At 51.3% G+C, this 16,905-nt stretch overlaps 6 protein-coding genes across 6 annotated transcripts; 3 read left to right on the top strand and 3 right to left on the bottom strand.

The window, feature by feature from the left end:
• Window positions 1-16: 16 nt before the first annotated feature.
• Window positions 17-2,967, bottom strand: PtrM4_049900 (WD40 repeat protein; the record flags this gene model as incomplete). Its single annotated transcript, XM_066104835.1, has 8 exons — window positions 17-944; window positions 982-1,081; window positions 1,131-1,317; window positions 1,364-1,930; window positions 1,975-2,106; window positions 2,153-2,278; window positions 2,326-2,498; window positions 2,685-2,967. 8 exons carry the CDS (start codon window positions 2,965-2,967, stop codon window positions 17-19), a joined length of 2,496 nt encoding a protein of 831 aa, XP_065959399.1.
• A 1,910-nt stretch (window positions 2,968-4,877) lies between these two features.
• On the top strand, window positions 4,878-6,209 carry PtrM4_049910 (uncharacterized protein; the record flags this gene model as incomplete). Its single annotated transcript, XM_001936800.1, has 2 exons — window positions 4,878-4,940; window positions 5,004-6,209. The coding sequence occupies 2 exons, from the start codon at window positions 4,878-4,880 to the stop codon at window positions 6,207-6,209; spliced, it is 1,269 nt and encodes a 422-aa protein (XP_001936835.1).
• Window positions 6,210-7,974: 1,765 nt separating this feature from the next.
• On the top strand, window positions 7,975-8,370 carry PtrM4_049920 (uncharacterized protein; the record flags this gene model as incomplete). Its single annotated transcript, XM_001936801.2, has 1 exon — window positions 7,975-8,370. The coding sequence occupies one exon, from the start codon at window positions 7,975-7,977 to the stop codon at window positions 8,368-8,370; it is 396 nt and encodes a 131-aa protein (XP_001936836.2).
• A 966-nt stretch (window positions 8,371-9,336) lies between these two features.
• On the top strand, window positions 9,337-10,533 carry PtrM4_049930 (uncharacterized protein; the record flags this gene model as incomplete). Its single annotated transcript, XM_066104836.1, has 1 exon — window positions 9,337-10,533. The coding sequence occupies one exon, from the start codon at window positions 9,337-9,339 to the stop codon at window positions 10,531-10,533; it is 1,197 nt and encodes a 398-aa protein (XP_065959400.1).
• Window positions 10,534-11,435: 902 nt separating this feature from the next.
• PtrM4_049940 (uncharacterized protein) lies at window positions 11,436-15,298 on the bottom strand (the record flags this gene model as incomplete). The annotated part of the gene is made up of 2 exons (XM_066104837.1): window positions 11,436-11,438; window positions 11,738-15,298. 2 exons carry the CDS (start codon window positions 15,296-15,298, stop codon window positions 11,436-11,438), a joined length of 3,564 nt encoding a protein of 1,187 aa, XP_065959401.1.
• Window positions 15,299-15,346: 48 nt separating this feature from the next.
• PtrM4_049950 (Retrotrans-gag domain containing protein) lies at window positions 15,347-16,543 on the bottom strand (the record flags this gene model as incomplete). Its single annotated transcript, XM_066104838.1, has 1 exon — window positions 15,347-16,543. The coding sequence occupies one exon, from the start codon at window positions 16,541-16,543 to the stop codon at window positions 15,347-15,349; it is 1,197 nt and encodes a 398-aa protein (XP_065959402.1).
• Between the last annotated feature and the right edge of the window lie 362 nt (window positions 16,544-16,905).

The following is a 16,905-nucleotide window of genomic DNA, read 5'->3' on the forward strand; positions in this document are numbered from 1 at the left end:
GAGTGTTTGGAAGATTTCATTGTTGAAGTCGCCCAGCCACGGCTCGGGCTTGGTGGTCGATGGTGAGTTTGAGGTTGTTCTTTGAATCAAGCTCGTCGAATTCAGCTTGTAGGAATACCTTTAAACTCTCAGCCACGTTGCCGGCTTCTTGGTTAGGTACTAGACGTATAGATAAAGCAGCCTTGGCAAGTCGCGGTATGATGGTCGAGTTCTCTGGACCAGAAGTTTGGAAGCGATGGATGGTGAGTGAGGCCTCTCGCCATCTACGCATAAGCGACTGTGCCAGTTCTTCTGGGTCGCCTAGATCTGGATTGCTGCGCAACAAAGTCTCTGTAATCTCAGTGTACAGGTCCTTTTCATCAGCTGTCAGGGGTAGAATTGGATCGTAGAAGCCTGGGATATGGACCTTGCCATGACGGCCAGTCAACTTGGATAACAGCATGACGAGGTCTTTGAGCGGCTCATCGAGTAACGCACTACCGTCGACACCGCTGTGCAAATCAGGATGCTTACTCTCAACCTGTACTGTGGCATGGATGACACCCCGAAGTCCGTACGTCAGGCATGGCACATGATCATCTAGCCAATAACTGTTGGCGAGGAGGATCCAGTCAACATCGCCAATGAGGTCCTTTCTGGCTTTCACAGCCTTTTCGAACCCACGCGAGCCACTCTCCTCCTCTCCTTCGATGAGGAAGATGATATCGGAGTCTAGGCTCTGCTCATTGGCCAGTTCATGTGCCGCATATATCGCGGCCATGATTGGTCCTTTATTATCAGATGCACCGCGACCATACAAATAACCCCCTTCGCCAGTCAAGGTAAAGGGGTCGTGTTTCCACTTGCGATGTTCGTTTTCTGCAGCAATGACATCGTAGTGACCGTAAAATAAAATCTTCTTCCGCGATGCCGCCGTTGCCGGGTTGCCGCGAAACTTGTAGTCACTTGTATTTATCAGACACAAAATTTTGAAAGACGGACCGGAGATACGATGCACCTCTGCGACAGTCTGCGCGGTACTTGGGCAGCGAAGATACGGTCCGAAAAGAGACGAACTGGCCCAAGGACTCCACCATGAGATCTGCGTCATACATTAGTCGAGCAAATGAGGCATACCGACGTGTACGCACCATTATTGCTTCTTCGGGTAGCGGCACTCGGCTCAGCGCAATCCTTTACTTCCCATATTACCACGGTATTATCGTTGCCGCCCGTGACGAGAATAGGTTTTTCGCTGTACCTGGCAATTGCGGAAGCGAGAATCAGGCCGTCATGCGCCTTGAAGGTCGTGACGGATTCGTAATGTTCGTTGAATTTCTGATAATTTTAGCAATTGCTGACGCATTGCTGCCTTGACTCTTACCTGCATGATACCCGTCTTGCCGCCGGCGTAGAGGATACCGGCGCCCAAAGTCAACGTATGCACATCGCCAGTGCTCGCTTTGAGACTCCGGACTAGTTGTCGTGTCTCTAGGTCCCATACGTTGATTTCGCCGTCGAAGCGTCCACTGTAGAGGAACGAGCCCTCCCTGGCGAGAGACAGAATCGATTCCCCTTCTTCTCTTCCGTCTTCGAGCGTGCAGATAGTCGAGATGGCTCCACGCCGCTTCGGATCTATCCGCCAAAGCAATATGCGCCCATCTCCACCTCCAGAGATGAGGACTTCTTCCGATGGTGCGTCCGGCAGTATACCAGTCCCCAAGAGCATGCAATGGACATATCCATAGTGCGCAAATTGACAAATGTCATGGCTGTCAACTTGAAGCTCTTGTCCACCCACGGCATGTCGTGGTTTGCTGTCCGCACCGCTTGGCCTCGGTGTTTGTGCGCCACCAGGACCGAGCGAGTCGAAGAATTTGTTTTTGCGTTCGGCTGGATGGGAGGATAGGCTCGGGGCTGGTCGGGTGTCTTTCTCTTTCAAATCGTACCACTGCCACCGTCAGCATGCACACGGACCGCAAAAAGCCTCCCTACCTGTATACTAGTGTTTTGAGCGCCAAAGTAGACGGCGCGGTGGTATGACGAGTATGCGACGCAGAATATGTCCCCGATGTCGTAGGGCGACCACAAGGCGTACAGGTGCTTGAAGGTTGATGTGCACCATACCTGAAGGGTCAGTATTCGTCCCGTCTACGTTCTGGCATACACTAACATTGACTATGGGATCTGCCGCGCTCGAGAAGAGCCAATTCCGGTCTTGCGAAAGGCATAAGCCGAGTACGCTGCCCTTGTGCGCGTGAATGACGCTCCGGCGCTCATACGTGTCGAGACTGTATACCTAGACGCCATCAGCTTTTCGGCCGCTACATGATTCAGCCCTCGTACCAGGATCTCGCCGCCTTGTGTACCGGCAAAAATATATCGTGGAGATACGGCTAGAGCAAGAATCGACTTGTCGTGCTTCATGCGATGCGCCTGGACAGGCGTCCGAATGGCATTCGGCCCCGCAATTTCCGTGCCCTTTGTTTCCACGGGGGTGTCATTGTGTGGAGGCACTGCTGCTGGCATGGTCAGCCTGGTCTGAAGTTTGGCGATGGTGCGCGTGCATGGCCGCGTGTAAATGTTTCGCGATGGCAGGAAGCGATGACGGCAGATTCAGGGTCCATGTGCGCCGGTTGCGGGGCTATTCCTTGATGCCCTCACGGCTCATGCCCTCAAAGTGCCGCCAGCGCACCTTGACGTACCTCTTAGTCCAAGGACGGCTGTCGCAACTTGCTGCGACGTAAGCGTGCACATGACGGCGCGTCGGCCTGCTGAGCTACAGGCCGAGATGAGATGAAAAGGAAAGATGTAACGTGAATCGATCTCTGATGAGAGCGAAATCGGGGCTTCAGCTATGGGCTCGACACGAGGAGGACAAGGCAGGCACTCATTGACCTCTTCTATCTCGTGCAGCGTAATGTCGGAGGACGTCTCATCACCAGATGATGACTCTTCAGAGGAGCTCGAGCCTTGTTGCTCATCCATGGCGACAGTATTGCGCCTTCTACATGGCGAGCGACGTCCCTGCGATGGCGTCATCTCTGCTATCGATGTATGTGCCACCAGAAGAACGCGGTGAGAAGCTGAGGCAGACTGGCTTTATCAATGCTTCCTTTTTCACCATGATCTCGCAGCTGTGGCAGCAAGCACACGACGATCACATTAGCCCCAAACTGTTTACTTTTGTTCAATCGAACCATGCATGTAGCCATTGGTAATGCCGGATACGTGTTCTTGTTGCAATGCTCCAGCACTGTAGGTATGCGTCGTAGCCAACTTGAACCAGCATCTGGCCGCAGCTACAGGGAGACGTGGAAGAGGCTCGCGGGAGCATGCATAAAGTCGCGGGAGTTTGCCGTGGCGCCTGCAGGTCACCAACACAGAGCCATGATCATCGGGCCTGATTGGGACGTTCCCAGCCACAACATGCCAACCCGAGTCGGGTGGGGAGTCGGTGGGGAGTCGGTGGGGAGTCGGTGGAGAGTCGGTGGAGCAGGAGAGTCACTGGAGAATCAAAGTGGGAACATGGCAACCGCGGCCGTGGCGGGTGTCAAGGCCAAGTAAACTGGAGCATATACGTGTAACAGGTAATGTAAGATGCCAAGGTCACGTGCTTGTTGGGTAAGATTGATGATTGATTGAGTGATTGACCCGTGGACAACGGATTACCGATTGCCGATAATGCCTCGCTCCGGTGTACTCTAGTCTCTAGGCAGTACTGTACGCGGCTAGCGTGAAAAAGCGGAAAAGCCCCTGAGGAAGTCGCATCCCGTAGAGTAAGTAGGGCAGGTGCGGCCAGAACGCTTAGTGCATCTACAGCCGGTTTCAAGAGTCTAGGCCATTACGCATCTTCGCAATCAACAGTCGCAACCAGATTGGCGACCAGGAACACAGCTGCAGCAGGAAACTTCTGCCAATCGCTTCAGGAGCCATCAAGTGATTTCATCTCGACCACGCGCTGACGACGTACCGCCACACTCAGCCACGGTCCCAACCGGCTGTGTGAGCATATCGTCTGTCCCAACTGGGAACTGAACCTGGGGACGATCATGCCAGCTGGACAATTCGACTCAGGTCTCATCGATTCTGCTCGATTCTACAGATTGCCAGGATGGGGTTTGGGCAGCAAGACGCGGGTCAGTGCTGCCAGATGGCCCTGCACCATGGCATCAGCACGCGCGAGAGTTGAGGCTGCAGAGACTAGTCGTCCACTCCCAGCAGCGACACGTTCACCATGGCTGCAGCTTCGTCGCCAGCTGGGCATCTGCACCAATGGCATGCGCTGCCGCACAAATTCAGCTGCAGCGTCTCGCTGCCCGCATATCCGTCCGACCTTCTAGCGCCCAAGGGTTGTGCCTGTAACAGAGCGACACGCGCATCTGCCTTTCCGCTATCGTACTGGCTGACTCTAAACGCTGCAGCCCATCAACCAGGGCAAGACGTCAGGTAGTCACGACGAAAAGTATGCGCCGACGATGCGGGCAGTCTCGTGAATGGCTTCGATGCATCTCGCTTCGGCCACTCTTTTTATCCCCCCCCCGCGCTCCACCCACTGCCATCATCATCTGCAAGCCTCAGTCGCTAGAAAATCGCCTCACTCCACGCGCGCTCCCGATAAAGTGCCGCCGGTAGCCTGGCGCTCAGAGTCCAAGAGTCAAAATCCCTTATAGTCCCATATAACCTCTGCCGGTGCTGCGACGACTTGACCGTCTAGGTGGAACCCTGTGGAGTTGCGCCAGCTGCCGTTTCCGCGAGCACTGATACGTCTTGACCGCTTCACCGGCCGGTGCGACAAGTACCAACCACGCCATCTTCACCGCAACCCCTACACACGTCGCACAAAACCCCGTCATCCCGCGCTCAGTGTACTGCAGGACCTGCAAGCCCCTACAACCATGGCCGTAGGACTCGGAGAGACCATTACAGTCATCAACAAGAGCGGAAAAGTTGTGAGCAGTGTAAGTACAACGTCGCACGCTAGCCCCGCACATGACGCGATACTAGTCCTAACCCGCCTACAGAGCAAGCACGTATTTAACGTCTTCAAGGAGGCCAAGGCTGCCTATCGTGAGCGCAAGGCGGAAATCAAGGCAGAGCGTGATGCTCAAGTCAAGGAGAGGGAGCTGGCCAAGGGCGTCAAGGCCGTCCGTATCGACGATGATGCCCGCTCCCATGTGTCGCACCGCTCGAAGAAGTCGCATCACGCCAAGTCACAGTCCGGCCGGCCAGCAATAGAGCGAGGCTACAGTGCGCCTGAAGGTCAGAACATGGAGATTGCCCGGCGCAGCTCAGAACATCAGGTCCAGAAAAAACGCTCCAAGTCGGAAGCTCACATCGACATGGACCTCGCATACGGCGATGTCCCTCCCCCTCTGCCAGATAAGAAGTATGACGACCTTGAGCTCCAGGAAAAGGCGTCCAAGATTGAACTCCTCCTCGACGAGGCCAACTGCCTGCAGCATAGTGCCACAGCTATGATCGAGAACCTCCAGAAGAACCCCGAAGCCCTTGCTGCTGTCTCGCTCACCCTTGCCGAGCTCAGCGCCCTTGTAGGAAAGATGGGTCCAGGCGTCCTGATGACGCTCAAGGGCAGCTTCCCCGCCGTCGCTGCTCTCCTCCTTAGTCCTCAGTTCATGATTGCCGGCGGTGTCGCTGTCGGTGTCACCATCGTCGCCCTTGGAGGATACAAGATCATCAAGAAGATTCAAGAGCAGAACGATGCACCACCCCCACAGCCCATGCTCGCACGTGCCGCCACTGCCCCGGTCTCTGCCCCTCCCCCTGTCGCCGCGATAGAAGATACCAACCTTGAATTGGACGAACTTCAGCCCCAGGAACTCAGCCGTGTCGAGATGTGGCGTCGCGGCATTGCGGACGTCGAGGCAAACTCCGCCGGTACCAGTGTCGACGGCGAATTCATCACCCCCGGAGCATCGCGTCAACTCTGCGATGCTGGTGTCCTTGACGAAGACGATCTCAAGTCCCGACGTAGCACTCGGTCTAGGAGAACCACCCATAGCGAATCAAAACACAAGTCACATCGCACCAAGTCTGAAAAGACTTCAAAGACCACCAAGACCTCAGAGAGCAAACGCCCCTCGAGTAAAGCCCCCAGCGTGGCTCCAAGCAAGGCTTCAAGCAGGTCTGGCAAGGAGAGCAGCCGCAAAAAGGAAAAAGAGCCCTCTGGCTTGAAAATGTTGTTCCGCGCGCACACTGTCGCCGTCTAATGATTCACGGTCGCATATCTTTAACTCGTCATAGCGTTTGGCGTTTTCCTTCTTCATCACACAGTCAGCATTCAGCATTACTTTATACCTCATTTACATTACATAAGACGTTGCATAGGATCATCATTGGTCATTTTCTGAATCTTGGGAAGTTTGGCGTACCGGCGCCTCTGGGTTTCGACTTTTCAAGTCCTACAAACTGTCACGTCGCATTATGTATTGCATACGAAAGAATTACACGTCTACCATTCTGGTCCAATCTCAGTCTCATTTTCGAGCAATTTCTCAATTTATGCAGTTTCTTTTCACTCCTGAACATCATACTCTTCCGTTTCGACCCCACTTTAATTCCGCACATCCTTCCTAGCATCGCATCGGCAGTCTCCTCCAGTCCATCCAAACTTCATCCCATACCATTACCCCGAACTCCAAACTAACAGTCCTTCCGATACATTTCCATCTTAACATTCCGATCCAAGTCGTGCAGCATGTCTGTGCACATCAGAGGTTAGATCAGTGGTTCCGGCTGCCCTTCCGATATGACATGAACACAACTGGGTCCGATTAGGCTGCAGTGGACACATCTGTAGACCAAAGTGTGGGTACTCTAAGCTGCAGAATGATGCCTAATCCCTTGATTATCCTTCGTGATTGGATTGTACTATGCAAATAGAGATGCCTACAATCGTACTGCGTTCGGTCCAGGGGTAGTTACACAACGTCCAACAAACCAAGCAGTAAAAATGCACCCGACATACGACCAAGAAAGTATTAAGACAATTATACGTCAAGTCTGGCTGTGATAAGTTGCCTATTTGAAGGATGACTAGCGTCGTCGGGCCATGGTGCGCAAACCGTGGTACAGCTGTACCGTCCAACCCGGAGCCAATGATTTTGGAACATCAAAGTATCTGCCTCATGCTACAATTGTAAGAACTCTGGTACACGAAACATGATGACTGGGTACAGTATGGAGTATAAGTATAAGACATTGTCTTTTCGTTCAGCAGAATGTCTCTCATCTCCCATCTTCTTTATTTATCACGTCCTCTACCGAAGTAAAACACACTACTCGACCAACATGAGTTTCACAATATCTCAGATCTCACCACAAGAGGACTTCTTGATCGAGACTTATATCCGCTTTTTATAGCAAGACTACACACTCACAATGTCTTCTTTCCTATATTGCTTGGAGACTTTGGGATATTATACCCTCTTGTCACGTCCTTGCCAAGACTGTATAATTGATATCCAAGAATCCGATGACATGTTTGAAATCCCCGTCCAGGCTGCACCCCTATCACAACCCAGGGCGGACTCTGCCGTGCAGATCATACCTCTACCACCTCTACCCACCGAGTTGAAACACACTCTCGATACCGAACTCGCTCGCGGCCTCACACAAACCACAATTCTACAGCACTGGCTCGGATTTCCCGACTGTGCCGTCTCTCTCCCCACTACGGCCTTAGCCGCCTCCCTTCGCGACGCAGTTATCATAGGTTTAGACGCAGAATGGTACGAACACGACTCATCCTACATCACCGAGCTAGGAATATCCATCCCAGACCCGCGCGACATGGCCCCTCCCTCATCATCATCATCATCCTCATCTCCCTGGCCAATCCTCTCCGCCCTACAAAACTACCACATCTGCCTAAAACCCCATGCCCACCTCACAAACACCGAACTCTGCCCCTCCCACCCTTCCGCCTACCATTTCGGCACCACTACCTTTTCCTCCATTCCCGTCGCCCAAGCCATGCTTTACGACATCTTCCTCCAGCAAGACGACTCCCAATCCAGCCCCCCGCCGCGGCCCATCATCCTGCTCGGCCACGCCGTAGACAACGACACAGCGATGTTGAAAGCAGCGTTTGGCGTCGATATCGAGGCGATGGGTGTAGTGGTTGCGACGCTAGATACACAGGTTTTGGCGACCGAGTGCGAGATTGCTGAACCAGGGAGGAAAATGGGTCTTGGACGGCTGTTGGGTAGTTTGGGTGTGGAAGAGGCGTTTTTGCATAATGCGGGGAATGATATTGTGGGGACTTTTGTCGGGGCGTTGGTGTTGGGGTGTACTGGTGCTCCTACTACTATGACTAGGGGGGATCAGGGTAAGTACGAAGAGTTGAACAAACAAGCGCAAAATAAATAGACCACGGGATTTGAAAACGGATCTAGTCGCGTCTACGGTAACGTGGCGTTTTGCGTAAAATGCGGTCAGGATGGACATTTAGAAGACATGCGTAGAACAGCGGGGTTGTGGTGTGAGTTTTGTAGTGACGAGGGGCGTGAGGAGGGGTTTTGTAAGCGGGTTGTTAGGGCGAGGGCTTTGGCGGAGAAGGCGTGGGAGGAGAAGGTTCTGACGCAGGAGCGACTGAAGGACAAAGAACGGGAGGTGGAGGAGATAGAGCAGGGAATGGAGGTGTAGCGGGCGATGCAAACAAAAAATCCTTGTCCATGCCAGTACTGCATTGCAAGTACGGATCCGAGGCGATATATGGCAGGGGCTGCCTGGGGACATGTGGAGGAGGAGTGTGTGTGGAGGGTCTGGGGGGCGCATTGTTATAGTGGATATTGAGCGTTGGATGGAATGGTTTGGGGGAGAGATAGTGGGGTATGTTGGAGTGGGGGATTGTATGTCTCTATGGGGTGTTAGATGCCTTGCGCAATCTTTTACTAAGCTTTACTACATGTAGAGGATCTAACTTTCGAATTCCACACCCACGACTGTCAATACTGGTCTCAATCTTCGTCACTTGTGGTCTTTTACTGTCTCTTTGTTGCTTTGCTGCTTGTATGCCCTAGAGGATATGTTTGGAGAAAGGATTCGAAGGGTGTCACGTGACTGTAATGGTGCACTGCATTATGATGGGTGTGGTCTGGTATAATGCTTGTTCTAATATCCTGTTGCGTAACTTTGTGGTTTTAGGTTTGGTCTTTGAGTTCTGTTCTAACATAGTTCTGTATGTGAGATTCTAATCGTAGAAACTTGGTTGTGATGACGTAAGAGCTGGTTCGATGCGAGTGACCCACTTTAGGCTGCCATCTTGGCATAGCGGTCTCTCTTCACTTCTCTTCATGTATCGCCATAGCCTGTTAACTTCGAAAGAACAGCAACATGTCGGACTCAACATTTAGCAAGATGCCCACTGAACTGGTCGAAATAATAGCAGAGTACCTAGACGACGAAGATCTGATCGCATTCCGCCTATCCTGTGTAAAGCTCGATGCACAAACCGCGCGTATCGTCGGCGAGCGGTTCTTCTCCAAAGTACAGACTAGTCTTATAGGCTCAGATATACAAAAGCTAGAACAGCTCGCTTGCGGAAGATTCGCAAAGTATGTTAAGAAAATCCTGGTTCTAGATGATTCCGAGAAGATCAAGGACGCGGAAAGAACACAACAGGAAGAACAGATACATGGAAAGAGGAGGCCATCGTATCGTGTCTGGCCACTGGATGAGCGAGGCGATATTGACATCGACATGATTGGATTCGCAACTTTGAGGAACATCTTGAGGACATGTAAGTTACGCCCTGATGAGTTAACTATCCGAGATTTCAATGACAGAACACCGGGCTGGTGCTCAATCGCACAGCCCTGCACTATTCTGGCCCGACATATACTTCTCGATTCTAAACTGGCTGTTGCCAATCTGCGCATGGGAACAAGAGGGGGAACTTACAGGGTAGAGGCAACAGCGTGTTTGATCCCAGAACACCAGGAGCGGGACCTAGGCCTTACCATCCTAAAGAAAGCTAAAATAAGACTAGGATGTGACGAACCGTCCTTGTACTGGACTGAACATCTTCTCCATGCACCAATACTGGAAGACCTATTCCTATCCGCTCGGTGCGGAGGTGCAAAGTCGGCATGTAGGTCCAACAATCATCTACCATCTCTCGCACCATGTTTTCAGCTCAAGAGACTACATCTCGACGACACAAGCTTGGCCGCGACCCCTATACTGAATCTCTTATCCAACTCAAAGGATACGCTGGCCTCTTTGTCGTTTCGAGATGTGAGACTACAACCAGACACAGAAGCATCAAATTGGACCCATCTACTGGAAAGGCTAGCAAAAGAGTATAAAAAGATCACCCACTGGAAGGTAGAATTATATCTGCCACGAGAGTCCGTCCTTGAAAGAATATTCTTCCCAGGCTTTGGCAAAGATTGCCTGGAAGAGGAAGATAGAAGCGGGCTCAAGATCGTGCACGACGGCAAAGGAGGCAGGGCAGCTGCTATCGGATACAATGGGCCCAACGCAGCGCGCGTCTTGTACACAATGGCCTCGTATGCGCGATTGCGGTAACAAGGGTACAATGGCGTCATCACATGTTGGAGAGGCGGGGGGAAGTAAGCAGTAAGCAGGAACTGTAGCGATCGAGCGCACGGTGTGCATGCCCTGAAACACCGGCTTACATCTCTCCTCGCAAGCGAATTCCCCAATCAGAACCCACCAGTCTAGCACGCACTCAAAAAAAAGCGGTCGTGCGCTGGGGGAGATTACACTAGTATTGAATAGGTGGCGTTAGGCGAATCGGCAATTGAGAGCGTCATTGCGATTCCGATATCATTGTAAGAGTAAACCCGTATCGTGCTTGTGGTTTATCTGTCCATAGTACCTATAGAGGGAATTGTAGATCGTAAACCTCGAATCCTACCATTGCCACATTGCGCGGCTTAAGCTAAGCCGGCCTATTAGCCCCGCTAATTAACAGCACTGGAGCTGGGTGCTTTTGTTGTGTTGTGTAGCTTTTGGTACTCTGTACTCGTATTCATCAGAATGCTGGCTATCACCTCGCATAATGTGATGAGCTGCTCGGAGATCTTCGCAGAATTTTTTGATGGTGTTGTTGGGGACGCCATTGCGATTATAGCAGTGACATGACCAGTAGTGGGCGCGTGCTTGGGCGGTGATGAGGTATGAGATAGATGACGGACGGCGAGAACTCCATTCTGGCCGCTGGAAATAGGCGAAGAGTGTTCTTAGGTCAGAGGGGTTCGATGTTGGACTGAGGATCAATGGGACATAGATGTGTTCGTTCAAATTGTCCGTATGACTGTATCTTATGCCAAGCTATCGAGAAGATCATCGCTGCTCAGATTGTTCGTGCATAGAAACTTGACTGTATCTTATGCCAAACTACTCGGGATATTATGATAATCAGCGATACCAGTCCAAGGAGAAGAACCAGAGACAGGTCACAGTCACTACTACTCAATAGACTCCATCAGTGGCGAACAACTGTTTGTGAACGGTCTGTAGGGACTGTATTCCAGCTACCTAGTCCAGATGCTATTTACAGTCAAGATGAAGAAAGAAGGTAAGACGCAAGCGGCGAGCCTGCTTTGTTTGGGTTGGCGCACGGCCCTCACGTTGCCGGGGAAGCGACTAGGCTAGCAGCCTAGTCATGTGACTCGAGGCTCAGCCCGTTACATTACCCCCCTCCTTTCCCTTTAGCGCGTAGTTTTCTCCATTTCCTCCAAGCGTCAGTCTTTAGTACGTTACTCACAGGTTCCCATGTCGGTTCAGTATAGTCCACCCACTTCACATATGCCTCCTTGATTTCTTTCCCTCCCTGCCTTGTTGTGCGTTCGCCCAGAATACGTTCAACCAGCCATAGCTCGTCTCCATCTACAAGTATAGGCCCTGGCTGAGTGTCTCCAACCTTCTGCGATGGGAGAGAGTCGTTAGGCGCGTAGCGAAGCAGGTCTACGTGGAAGACAGGATGGATCTTCCCCGGAACGTCAAGTTGATAAGAGTGGGAGTTGACCTGCCTCAAGACTTTGTACTTTCCATGCAACCAGTCTAGCTTCTTGGAAGGTCGTGTTGTCTTCACGTTTCTAAGGTTCAAAAACACCCAGTCTCCCTCCTTGTATTGGGGCGCTGCTGTTCTTGTCTTGTTAGCTTGATGTTGCTGTTTCTCTTGTGTTATCGCGATCGCAGCTTGGGCCCACTCTGTTGCGTCTTGGAGTCTTTTAAGGAAGCCTTCTGCCAGTGCTTCGCCGTCTCTCTTTGGTCGGTCCTGAATAGTTCGATCCTCTACCAGCTGAATGGGTTCATTGTGATATCCGTGCATAAAATAGAAGGGGCTTAGGCCAGTAGATGAGGCCTCGCGATTGTTGATTGCTCCCATAACGATAGGTAAAAGTGCTAGCCAATTTTCTTGCGTGTAGGTGGCCCAGATTCGAATCATCTTCTCAATCTCTTGGTTCATTCGCTCTGTTGCACCATCGGTTTGCGGATGATAGGCAGTCGACAGGCGTTGCTCAACGCTGAGGAGTTTACAGAAATGCCTCCAAAGATCGCTGACGAATTGTGGTCCTCTATCGCTCGTAATTGCCGTTGGAATACCATGAATAGGGTAATGCCGTTCTAAAAGCCGTTGTGCTACTGCTTCTGCCGAGATATCGTGCATGCCTTCCAGTTCAACTCCCTTTGTCAGCCGATCAGTGACCACCATGCAGTTCGTTGCGTCATCGCGTCCAGATGGCGGCAAGTCCGTAATAAAATCGATTGAAAGTTCTCCCCATATACGTTCTGGGATCGGTAGCGGTTTAAGGAGGCCCTTCTTTGTCTCTCTCCATATCGTATTCCTCCCGCAAATCTCGCAGTTACGGACAAAGCGTCGCACGTCGCTTGCTACACCTGACCAGAAGAACTGCCTTGATAAGATTGAGTAGGTAAGATCTCGTCCAGGATGGCCGGTGATATGCGAGTCGTGAATATTTTGAATAATTCGTGTGCGAAGTGGTTCGCAGTCAGGGATCCATATCCGGTCTCGAAATCGCAACAGGCCTCTCTCGTCCAGGGTGCATTCTGCTATACTCACTGACTTCTCCTTCTGAAGTTTGGTAGGGAGGTTCCGCTCCTTGTTTGCTACCAGCGTAGTGAGCTCCTGATAAAGCTCATCCTCTTGGCGGCTTCGGTGCCAGAGATTTTGCATGTCCTGGTCCTCAAACATGCGTATCTCTTCTGTGAAGTCAATCTCCTCGGACGACAGGGACTGGATTTGAACACTCTGCAAGTGCTTGCTCTGGAAAAGACGGATAAATCGAGACCGTATTCGTTCATCGTCGTAGTTGGCGGGTAGGTCTTGTTCTCGTCGTGACAGGGCGTCAGGTTTTCCCATAGTCTTTCCAGGTTTCCATTCCAGGGAGAAGTCGAATCGTGAGAGAAACTCTGACCAACGTACTTGTCTTTCAGACAGCTGTCGTTCGCGGTAGAAGTATTGAAGGTTCTTGTGGTCCGTCAGAACTGTGAACTTCCTAACCATACGTAGTTCAGGAGCCCATGCTTCTAAGCAACGAACAATAGCTAGAAGCTCCTTGTCATGAATTGGATAATTGGCCTCTGTTGGTGAGTGCTTCTTTGAGTAGTAGGCAACGGGTTGCCAGTTGTTGTTCTTGTCCTTCTGCAGCAATAGGCCGCCAGTTGCATGTCCTGAGGAGTCGGCTTCTACCAAGGTGTCCTTCTCTGGATCAAAATGGCCGAGTATTGGTGCTGTAATGAGAAGTTCCTTAATCGTTTCAAATGCTTGATTGCAAGCCTCGTCCCAATGAAAAACCATCTCTTTCTTAGTTAGGTTGATAAGCGGTTCAGCAATGTCCGAGAAGTTTGGTATAAAAACTCGGTAAAAGTTGGCAAAACCAATAAATGCTCGGATAGCCTTAACTGACGTTGGTGTAGCCCATTCGCGGATTGCGATAATCTTTTCAGGATCAACTCGAATGCCCACTTCTGCTTCCACAATGTACCCGAGGTATTTGACTCGTTTAGTCTCGAACTCGCACTTGTCGATATCAATCTGCAGTCCAGCGTCTATAAGGCGTTGAAGAACCTTTCCAACCTTCTCTCTGTGATCCTGAAGCGATCCTGACGAGTAGATTAAGATGTCGTCAACGTAGGCTGAAACAAAGTCGTCAAGGTAATCCTGTAGAACACCATTTACGTAGCGTTGAAATGCGGCTGGTGCTCCTGTTAGTCCGAAGGGAGCAACCCGCCATTCGAATAGGCCGTATCTTGTTCGGAAAGCTGTCTTCCATTCTTCTCCTTTGGCCACACGGATCTTGTGGAAGGCTGCGATAACGTCAAGTTTTGTGAACCATTTAGCTTTAGCTACATTTCTCAGTGTTTCTGTGAATAGAGGCAGAGGGTAACGGTCCTTCCTGGTGATGTTGTTCAAGCCTCGGTAGTCAACGCAAAATCGGATGCCCCCTCCTGGCTTTTTGACCATCAGGACGGGTGCAGCTGCGGGAGAGTTACTTGCGCGGATAAAATCCTTGTCTAACAGCTCGGTGAGAGTTTTCCTAAGCACTAGTAACTCTTCTCGGCTCATGCCGTAGAGCGGACCCCATGGAATGGTCTTCTCGTTTCCGTCTTGATCCTTTTCAATCTCAATGTGGAGATCAACGCCTTTACGATGTGGGGGAAGTTTCTCAGCTAGGAAATGGTCGAAAGCCTTCAGCCATTGGTGGTACTGGGGTGGGAGCTTCGTCTTTGGATCGGATCGTTTGCGCGGTTTCAAAGCTTTCTCAATGTCGGCGATGGAAACAGCGAACAGTCCAGTGTCGAGCGCAATACCGTCTCCTTTGTTCTTCCTACGGCTTCTTCTCACCTCCGCCATGAATGCGGAAGCCATCACCTGAGTAGCCTTCATTAGTGGTGGCTTGTATGACGCTTTCTTGTGGTTCCATGCGCGGATGTTTGACGCGCCGATATCTAGGCAGCCTTGTTTGGCCGAAATTGTGACGTCGGCATCTTCTAACCAGGGCTTTCCTAGGATCACGTCGTAAGTTAGGCCAGGTACAACGTAGAAGAAGACGCGTTTCTGCTGGTGGCCGTCTATGTCTATCGAGGCGTAAGTAACTGTATCTAGGACAGTACTTGGTTCTGCGTTCTTCCCAGCTGCTTCCTCTAGCTGACGCGGGGCTATCTTGATTGATGGCAGTCTCAGAGATCGAAAGAGTTGTTCATTAATGGCAGAATAGCAAAGGCAACCTGAGTCAACAAGTCCAGTGACAAAGTCAGTTCCATTAAGTCTAACGTCCAGTACAAAGGGATCGCTATCCATCTTTTGCTTTCCGGTCTCTTTCCATTCTTTCTGAGCTGCCGCGTGTTCCTATTGCTCTGCTTCGGAGTCTTCTGGATCTTCCTCCTCTACAGCTGCCTTGGTGACCACAGTACTCTTTGCTGTCTTGACGCTAACGTGAGTTGGTCGTAGAGCGGCTGCTAACGGGCATGTAGCTATTCGGCAATTGTTGCGGCCGCATCGGAGGCAGCGTCGTTCCTGGCGTCGAGCATCGATTTCCTCTTGGTTGACCCATTTTGCTCGTTTTCCAATAAGTTCTCGGTCTTCGGGACGCCTAGATGGATATCCATTCATGTTGGTCTTGCCGCGGAGGCCGACAGCGTTCACTTGGGTAGTTGTAGGCTGCGTAGGTTCCCATTCCATCATGTCTTCAGGGGAAACTGCTGTGAGCGTGGCATTATTTGATTTTGCTGGTGGTTCATAGGTTAGTGCATTTTCAGCAGTTCGGCTACCGTAACGGCGGGTTGTTTTCGTCCATTGGCCGAACAACTCCATGTCGTTGCTAAGATCTACACACTTCTGAGCGAACCTTGCGTATGTGCTTGCTTCTGCTCCTGATGTACCAACAAGCCTATCCTTTATCCTACCACTTAATGCGTTGCGTAAGTAGGATATCTTCGTATGCTCAGGCCAGCTTTCTGCGTCAGCGTTGGCCATCTCTTTCTCAAACCGTGGATAGAAGGAAATAAACGTCTCGTCGTCCTTCTGGCGTATAGAGTAGAGGTTCTGAATGGCTTTCTCCTTCCGATTTCGTTCGCCGTAGAGGAGTTCAAGGCGGTCAAGCAGCTTGAAAGGGTTTGGCGATTCTTCTTTAACTTGTATCTCGTAGTATGTTGTAACGTTGGTTTTCGCTGCCCCATCAAGACGCATGTAGACGTAGCGTAGCTGAGCTTTTAGGCTTCCAATAGCTTGCGCGTCTTCTTCGATCTTGCCCTCCATCTCTAGCTTCCATCCTCGCCATTGTGATTTGTTTCCACCAAACGTAGGCGGGTGGGGTAAGCTGTGCCGCGGCTTTGGGGTTATAGGCACAGATGTGTTCGAAGTCTCGGAGGTTGGCGTTGGATCAGTGGTGGCGTCTGTATTGTGACCAGGCGTTTGAGGTAGCTCGTGCGATGGTGCTTCCAGCCTCTCCATCCTAGTGCTCATGTCTTCAAGTCTCTGTAGTAGCGACTGTAACAGCTGGTTCGAATCGTTCGTCGTCATGTCAGTATCCCCGGGGGAGCTCATTATAGCGGTGCTTTGGTTGCTGCGTGTTCTGCGTGTTCTGCGTATTCTGCGTATTCTGCGTATTCTGCGTGTTCTGCGTGTTCTGCGTGTTCTGCGTATTCTGCGTGTTCTTCTTGATCTTGACTGTATGTGAACGGTCTGTAGGGACTGTATTCCAGCTACCTAGTCCAGATGCTATTTACAGTCAAGATGAAGAAAGAAGGTAAGACGCAAGCGGCGAGCCTGCTTTGTTTGGGTTGGCGCACGGCCCTCACGTTGCCGGGGAAGCGACTAGGCTAGCAGCCTAGTCATGTGACTCGAGGCTCAGCCCGTTACACTGTTCTGTAGAAACATTGTTCGTTCACGTCTTCGAAATAATTCAG

The sequence above is a fragment of the Pyrenophora tritici-repentis genome, chromosome 10, assembly GCF_003171515.1.
Source record: "Pyrenophora tritici-repentis strain M4 chromosome 10, whole genome shotgun sequence".
NCBI lineage: Eukaryota > Fungi > Ascomycota > Dothideomycetes > Pleosporales > Pleosporaceae > Pyrenophora > Pyrenophora tritici-repentis.